Genomic DNA, 8,952 nt, shown 5'->3' with positions numbered 1-8,952 from the left:
CTCGTGTGAGCATAAACGATTTATGAATTGTAAACGAAAGGTCAAGAGTCGAGCGCGAGATAATCAGTATGTAAATAATTAACGCACATGCAAAAAACATGACAAGGAGCATTCACCACTAATCAATATCCCTTAATAAAATTCCTAATATGACATAGCTCGTTAAAATTTCAGTATGTTTTCTTGCAGCGTGAGAAATTCTGTTGCTGCTCGCGTTTGGGAAATATGATTGACGGACGATTCTTTCGAACATACATTTACCAAGAAGATCAAGACATTCTGTGAATAAGGGATATACGAGTATAGTTAAAATCGAGCAGCACGATAAGTTGGCAGATCTGAGAGATATATATGTTTGGGAAATGCGGACTGAGGAATAGTTCTGGGTAAAGAGACATACTACTGCTTCTTTTAGATATAAATTATATAAAAATTATATTTAAACTTAATACATAGGTAAGTATAGTGTAATATTAATTAAAAAACACCTCTCTTGTTTCTCAATCTTTCTAAACATCTCAATGAATCTGAATTTTTCTCTCTCAGATCAACTCTAGCCTTTTCTAGTTTGTCGCTCTATTAGCGCCAACCTCTAGAGAGCCACCTTTTTTCTTTGCTTCCATATCGTTATTGGCTGCATTCTATCTTATTTTCTCGCGTTCCTTATTCACGTTTAATTCGAAATTAAATTTGACTTCCCACACTTGGCCTTCCTACGAATCATCCGACTCAGATGATAGTTTGAAATCCGTTTAACACTTGAGGTATTTGACACAAATAGTACTCTAAGACTTTCCTGAACTTTTTCTCGTCATCATGTCATAAGTGTCATTATTTGATTTGAATAACTATATTATTCTATAAGGTTCTAGATATTTTGGTTTAAATGTAAGTCTTGATCCAAGTTGCTTTCGCTCCACAGTGATTAAATCTCCGACTCAATATTGATGGGACTTTCTCATCGAAGTTTATTAAAGTTTCTCCGATTTTGTCTTGAACTTTTATGATCTATGCTTGAGCCTCTTCTCATATACGATAGTGTCTTTCTCCGACTTGAACTGCTTCATTGCATCGTCCTGCAAGAGTTCGAATATCTTATAATTTGTCTTGTACGTATTCGTACATCAATTAAAGACTTAAATGGAGTCTATTTAATATTTCCTTGATAAATACGTAGAGTTGATAACTCTTTGTACAAAGAGATATGTTGATCGACCATTTCATGAGGCTACTTATATACAACTTGGGTAGAACATTTACTACAACAGCATTGATTCTCTCTACTTGTCCATTTGTACGATAGACCTGCCATGATAAACTTCAGTTCGATATCAAAAGACAGGTCTCGCACCAAATGTAATTAGCACGAGACCGCACTATATCTTTATGCGAGTCGGCGAATTGCAAGCATCCGGGATTATTAGATCTCTCAATAAACGGCTGAATCGATCAACTTCTGAGTAGTCTCAATTGACAATTTAGCTTTAAATTATATAATCCCTGGTGAAAAAATTTCGCTGAAATTATTCTACATTTTGGAATAAAACTATTTTTATTTTCTATATACCCTACTAACGGAGATATCGCGATGCAAAATCCGAAACTCAAAATTTCACATCAAGATATATCATCATCATCATCATCATCGCCCTCGGAAATGCTGTCCGTTTCACATTTTAAACAGCAGATGGCATTAGCTGCGTTCAGCAAAGAAAGCAGCTTTGCAAATGTAAAATTCTTCAATAAGATTGATTCTTGCTAATATTCTTGAGGCTTCCACGGATACTTTCTATATAAAGATTATGCGTTTCGCGGATTTTCTCCGTGTCTAGATCCATTCTTAGAATGCCAACGTTGACAGCCATTAACGTATTATATTCGCTGTGTTATTACACATTTATGAAGTAATTTAGGTAGGAATACACGATTGGAGATAAGCGGATAAGAACGAATAAATGAAAATACGAGTAAGTAGAATGATAAGTATGGATATAAGTAGGGATAAACACAATAATTTTGAATTAAAAAATTAAATTGTTATAAGTTAAATAACACTTAAATAAATTTCATTATCAAATAATTAAATTTTATCTTAAAAATAAATGATATTGATAGGTGGAAAAGAGATGGTTGTTTTTAGGTGTAAAAAAGATGTTAAATTTGAATAAAAGGCTATTTTATTATTAATTTAAGTTATTATTAACGTAATACTCTAGATTAGAGGACTCCCCTTCAATGACCTTGACATATATTGTCATTATATAAAACAAAAATTTCCTACTTTAAAATATATTTTACGACTGTCTATGCGAAGCGACTTTTACTTCACCTCCCCCCTTGTTTAGGGGCGTATGACTTCCACACGGAAGCGACTTCCACTCCACTTCCCCCCTCTCCCTGTTTAGGGGCGCATTAGAGAGAGGGTCCCCTAATCTGGAGTATTACCATTATTAATGTAAAAATTATTATTATTACTAATACTGAAGACAAATATATGTGTAAAATACAAAAAATATGTAGAAAACGTTACTCTTCGCCACTGCAATCTCAGTACACATATAGAGTCTGTGTTTATCACACATGAGCACGACGGACATTATTCCCTTATTTTTTTTAATCCTTATTTGAAGCACATAATCCACATCTTGCTTATTTTTGCAATTTAATGAAGAAATATGAATCATAAATTTTTTTAACAAACGACGAGTTGGTCACACTTGCTGATCTTTGACCCGAAAAAAAAACTTTTTGCACGAATATCTGTTAAACGCATACTAACACGGTCCGATTAAAAAGCTAAGCATCTCTCTCGACAGTTAAAGCTTCAAATTTCCAATAGATAGCAGGGGGGTAGGGTACGCTATAATATAGGAACACTACTTTTAAAGGAAAGTTTTGAAATCCATTGTCAAAGATAATGCTCGGATTATTTTGACCCGTGGTGATCATGAAAAGTTAATATAAAAAAAGTAAATCTAAACGAAAGTATACGTTTGTATAATGTACGGTCGTCACGAAAAAGAAGTTTTTTTGGTGTAACGGCTCATTAAAACGATAATGATTCATTGAAACAAAAATCGATGATTTTAGCATGTTAAAGGTTCGAGGTACACATAGTTTGGATAAAATAGCTCATCTACTACAGAAAATTCATTTGGAATTTGATTTATTGTTAGATTTCAAGAAAATAGTTGCGACTATTAACAATGCTAGTGATTTCGTTAAAGCTTTTCGTCAATTTGGAGTGAAACTTAATCATTTCAGTTGCGATACTGAAATTTCTAAAGATGAGTAACAGATGATGACGATTATGAAGAAAATGACTACGAGGAAGAATTTAAACACATTCCAATCAGTAAGAATTGATCGTATTATATATACGTATTATATATACGTATATTCTCAGCAGTGACAAGTAACGTGTTACTAGTAAGTAACGCGTAATAGTGACAAGTTACTTTTTAAAGTGACTTTTTCATAATTAAGCCTTCGCATAATTTTAGCGTTTGGAGTTATCGGTACAGTAAAAAATTGCAACGGCATTATCAAATCATTATTATAAAAAGTAACAGCGTTACTATATCTACAATCATTGTATATATGGTATTGTATGCATAGTTATATATAAATATTATTTTTAAATCTTTGACAAATCCGTTTTATCAATTTTGAATATATTGGATATTTGGGTGTAAGGTTGTATTACAATCCTTTTATTTTTATTGGTGTTAATATGACTCAAGAATTACGAATTCCTGTATAAATCTAAAACTTTTTAGAATTTTGATTCACCACTCATATTTTGAAAATTTGTAAATTTTGATTTCAAATTTAGAATTAATGATCCTAAAAATCAAGTTTTAAAGTATTATATATTATACTAGCGAAATTTGTTACTATATATATGTAGTTTTACACAGAATAAAAATTTGTTGAACTTTGAGTTGCCGTATTGAATCAACCGTTCAAATTTTTTAATTTTTAGATTCGAAATCATTAATCATTCGAAACAATTAGCGATTCAGAATAATATCAGGCTTATTGCAAAGAAATTTAAGTGAAAGGAATATTTTTTTGTTATTTTCAAGACATATATTGTAACATATATGTGTGCGTGTACTTTAAAGGTTAAATGAAAATATTCCATTCCACTCTATATCAGCACTTTTACTTACCATTAATGGCAATGTCTTGTGATACAGGATTACGTTTGTTGCTGTATTCATCCGTTCACTTCTCATCATGTTTCTCCCTCCTTTACCAATGTCCGCGATGTAGATGGAACAGATGAAAACGGCAACGAAGAATAAACTGGCTGTAGAAATGTTACTATGTTAATGGCAATATACTACACTAAGTTCAGAGATCGAGGGAGAGAGATAGGAAAGCAGTAAAGAGTTTTTAGGAGAAAAAGAGGAAAATTTTGTTATGTGCTTGCATAGCCGTGCCAAGCTGGTAAGTAAATTAAGTATGCCGGCACGATTCCGTTCGTCATCTGCCAAAGAAGATTATATCGCTTCGGGAAAGAAAAAAAGCGGAGATGACGACGCCATTACATTTAAGAATTTAAATCTAAATCTTAATTGAAATCTTAATTTTCAGGATGTATCAATTAATTCTTGAAATTTATTTTTTATTGGTCTGTCGAATATTGGTATAATATGAACTGTATTAAAATTAATGTATTAAAATCCTTTTTCTTTATTATTCGCTTAAACCATTAAATTTTTATATTAATTTTCAATTCTCCAAAAGCAGAAAGTAAACATAAGATAACATTGAAAGGCAAGAAATATTTGTTAAATAAGGAAATTTTTTATTAAGATGGATAATAGGAAGGCGTTTTTTAACTTTCTTCTTTGAACACAGCAGGATGATACCGTTTTAAATAATAAATTTTAAGCTAAAAGAAAATATCGAAATCTGTTGCACAAGAAGCAATCGTAATATTTGTGACAGCCGTGGTTTATGATTGATATCAAGTAATTATTGTAATATCCAAAAAGAACAGATTGTATATTCTGTGAAAGTTTACATTATTAATGAGGATCCATACAGCACAGAAGCTTGTTGCAACATTTCCAATATTACTGCAATATTGCTGGAATGATTTGAACTGTACAGATAAGGTTGTTAATTTTCACCTAAAGAATATCGCCAGCACTAGCAGCTCTCGTGGTCCTCGTTGCTGGTCCCATCTGATTGTCCGAGTTTGCCGTTGGCCTACAATAGATAATCTTTCGGAAGGCTTTTCGGAAGTGATCGCTCAAGAAGGCGTACAGGAAGGGATTAATACAGCTGTTGGTGTAGGCTAGGATATGACTGACTATCTGCACCATTATCGTTGCCGTAGTAAGTGGATACATGTCCAGGGACTTAAGCACCAGTATCATCTGCAACGTGATGTTGCGGATGTGATATTGTGGATAATAGGGTAACAAAAAAGAAGAAAAATCGTCTGTTCCGAACAGGTCTCTTTACCTGTATAGGACACCAGCAAAAGGCGAAGACGACGACGACGATGACGACGAGTCTGGTAACCCGTCTTCTTCCGCGTCGGTTCTCGGCACTGGTGCGCACACCTCGCCACAACCTGGCCAACATGAACATGTAGAAAACGCATATCAACACCAGGGGCATCACGTAGCTTGATAGGAAGAAGGGCACCTGGTAGGAAGTCCAGTCGTACTGATCGAGAATTCGGCAGGCTGTTAAATTTTGTCCTTGGAAAATGTAGTGAATCTACGAATACACGATGCATTATAGAACAACATTTGAATTTATAACGTTGAAACATTGCAGTTGGGATGCAGTTCACGGCATGCTTACCTCGCCATGGATCACGAAGGCAGGGATGGACATGGTTAAAATCATTACCCACAAAATACAGATCGCGTGTATGGCATGAGTCTCCGTTCTCCACGACATAGAGGCGATTGGGTGCACGACTGCTAGATATCTGCAAGCAATTCCCTATCTTAACGTGACTTATTTCCGATAGAGTATTATATAATAATTAGCTTGAATAATTAACAGCGGAAGTTAAATTTTGATTTTAGCAAAGTTTTTTAAAAGATGATAATTTAAGAGACGCACAAAATAAAAAATGTCTTCTATCACTCCGTTTTTTTTAATTTAACGTAAAGTTATACTGAAAATCAGTTTGCAAATTAATTTAAACGTGGCACTTAACTCTCGATGTTTTATTTTTAAACTATATCCAAGTTAATCCATGTTCCGAATACTAGCATTTAAATATCAATTAACTTAAAAGTAATTCCTGCTTCTTCCTTCGTATTCGTCTTGAAAAAAAAAGTTAAGAAAAAGACGTTAAAAGGCCCCTTTACCACATAATTGATATTTAGTGTTGTTCTAACTTAAAATAGGAAATGCAGAAAATTGATCAAGAAAGATCGATTAACTGCTTGCACGTGAATTTTTAACTTGATATCGACGAGCAAGACATTAATAAGATTGTAACTTAAATGGAAAATAGCTATGGGTTTAATCTTAGAATTTCAAAGTATTTCTTAATGAAATACTTTTCTTTTATTCGTTCCCATTTAGATAATGTATCGTTAATTAATTATGAATCTGGTATCATTATTCACAACGTGCATTTTATATTATTCATCAATGGAGAGTTTCTAAAGATTGCCGAATGATCACGAAATGCCAGAATGCGCCGAGATAGGATCACTCAGAGCGGGTGTTTTCTTTTACTGCGCGCGCTTGTCCATTGCCAATAGGTCTGGTCTTTTTAACTAAAGTTCTTGCACAGTTTATTTTTTCTCCTTTTCTTTTCACGTTGGAGAGAAAAAAAGAAAAGATGAACTGTGCAAGAAGTTCAGCTAAAGAACAGACCTAATGCCACGTAATGAACAACTTCCCACGCCTAGCAACGTACGAGACTCGTATGTACAAGACCGAAAGGATACGTGATCTTTATAATAATATAATGTTTCATTAACTATTGAGAAAATGATTCTTTTATTCCGTTCTATCTGCATACAAGCGCTTTATCAATAATTAGAATATACCTTACATGCAAAATATCCGTTAATTATTGACAAATCGCTTGTTTGCAAGTAGAGCCGACTAAACTGTCGAAAAATCTCGTATCATTTTAATATTTTCATAATAGTTGACGAGAAGTTCATTACTAAATATCGTCAAATGAGCGCGTATCTGTCTGGGCTATCGCCAGATGCAAGTACGGGATTATTCTTGTCATGCGGCAAAGACCACACACGAACGGTATGTGCAAGGTGCTGGAAGCTAGATCCTTTGATTGTGAGTTGATTGCAGGATTGGAAAGTAACTAATTACTTCTAACTAACGAGGGGAGATCCAGATATGTAACTTTAGAATTTTGAAAAATTTGATATTAAGACAAAGTTTGATGTTGTAAAATGTAATATGTAACATTTAAGAGCCAATGAGTCAAAGGATCAAAGTTAAAAATTTTAAAGTTTGAAATAGCTGCAAACGTGACGGATATCATAGTAAACGGCTGGTCATTATCGTGTATTCAAGACAAACTAAGTGATATTTTATTTTATTTTTTTATTCTTCTTTTCCCCTTTGATCTTTTTAAATGATATTTTTCTTATTTTGTTTCTATTTTTTATGATAAAGGTTTATAGAGAGAGCTAATTCTTATGAAAATAAATATTTTTGAAACATTAATTTTATTAGTGGTGAGGTATCATCTCATTGTAGAATTTAACCATTGGATTTAACAAGCAATGTGAGCGACATAATCATTTCTTCCCCATTTGGAGTTAAGAAATAAATAAAAGAATTATTTTTCTATTCACACACACATTTCTTGAAGAACCTTCAATTTTTCGAAGCCTTTATTTTAGAAATTATATATATTGCGTAAAATAAAAATTTATAAATAACTTTTTTACTCTTTCTCTCTCAATTTCTCAAAAACTTTTTATTACAATTAAAACACTATAATAGATCTATACAGATATTGGTGCGTAATGTATATTTATTATTATGTATATATTCATCATTGATTAAATTACAATTTATTATAATACTCAAAATTTTCCCAAAAGTTTCCCAAAATTTTGATACTTCTCCGTGCAATTGTTAATATTATAAGTTTTTAAGTGAAGAACTCACTAATAAAGTTATTTAAGATTATCTGGTCACAATATAAAACAATTATATATCGATAAAATTATAGGCAATTTTATTAATCGATCTAGAGATTCTTCCTTTCATCATAATGATAAAGATATCAATATGAGTTCCAAAGGTCGATTATAAACAGTGAATAATTGGTAAACCGACTATTGTGCACATCTTTTAATAAATTAACATTGCATATCGCGTAGGATTTATTATGGCATTCTAATTATTTTCGATTATTTTATGGCATTCTATTATATTAGATTAATTTTTTGAGCCGATACTTACACATTCTTATTATTAATTTTTTGTCATAATATGAATTGAATTGTGAATTTTAGAACACCCGGTATACTCATTCTTATTGATAGTTATTGTCTGCACACAAATGTACCTAGGTGCCTCATCTGAACTTTATTTGCAATTTAATTCTCCAAAATATACTGTTTTTTAATATTATAAATAATTGTCTATTAATATTAGTAAGGTACATTATTTATAATAAAGTATTTTGGAAGTACGAGGTCTGTTCAAAAAGTATCGCGAATTTTGTGTTTTTTCAAAAATTATTTATTTATTCATGAATATCTATTTTGTCCCCTTCAAAGTAATCCCCATCAGATATTATACACTTGTACCAACGTTTTTTCCAATCCTCGAAGCACTTCAAAAAATTATTTTTTGTGATCTTGTTCAGCTCCTCCTTCGATGCCGTCTTTATCTCCTCAATCGTAGCGTAGCGTCGTCCTTTCATGGGCCTCTTCAGTTTCGGGAACAAGAAAAAGTCACAGGGGGCCAGATCTG

General features: G+C 32.4%; 1 protein-coding gene across 1 annotated transcript in view; it reads right to left on the bottom strand.

Annotated features, from left to right (window-relative positions):
* Window positions 1-1,011: 1,011 nt before the first annotated feature.
* LOC108753351 (allatostatin-A receptor) overlaps window positions 1,012-8,952 on the bottom strand; it is an 8,898-nt gene continuing 957 nt past the window's right edge. Inside the window, exons 2-6 of the mRNA XM_018494870.1 lie at window positions 5,830-5,959; window positions 5,482-5,742; window positions 5,145-5,393; window positions 4,176-4,315; window positions 1,012-1,076 (exon numbers count right to left, since the gene is read on the bottom strand). Of these exons, the coding sequence (XP_018350372.1) occupies window positions 5,145-5,393; window positions 5,482-5,742; window positions 5,830-5,959 (640 nt within the window). The 3' untranslated portion in view covers window positions 1,012-1,076; window positions 4,176-4,315. The remainder of the gene's footprint in view (window positions 1,077-4,175; window positions 4,316-5,144; window positions 5,394-5,481; window positions 5,743-5,829; window positions 5,960-8,952) is intronic.

The sequence above is a fragment of the Trachymyrmex septentrionalis genome, unplaced genomic scaffold (genome assembly GCF_001594115.1).
Source record: "Trachymyrmex septentrionalis isolate Tsep2-gDNA-1 unplaced genomic scaffold, Tsep1.0 scaffold114, whole genome shotgun sequence".
NCBI lineage: Eukaryota > Metazoa > Arthropoda > Insecta > Hymenoptera > Formicidae > Trachymyrmex > Trachymyrmex septentrionalis.
Note: the sequence above shows the minus strand (reverse complement) of the source record. Positions and strands in the feature narration are given on the sequence as shown.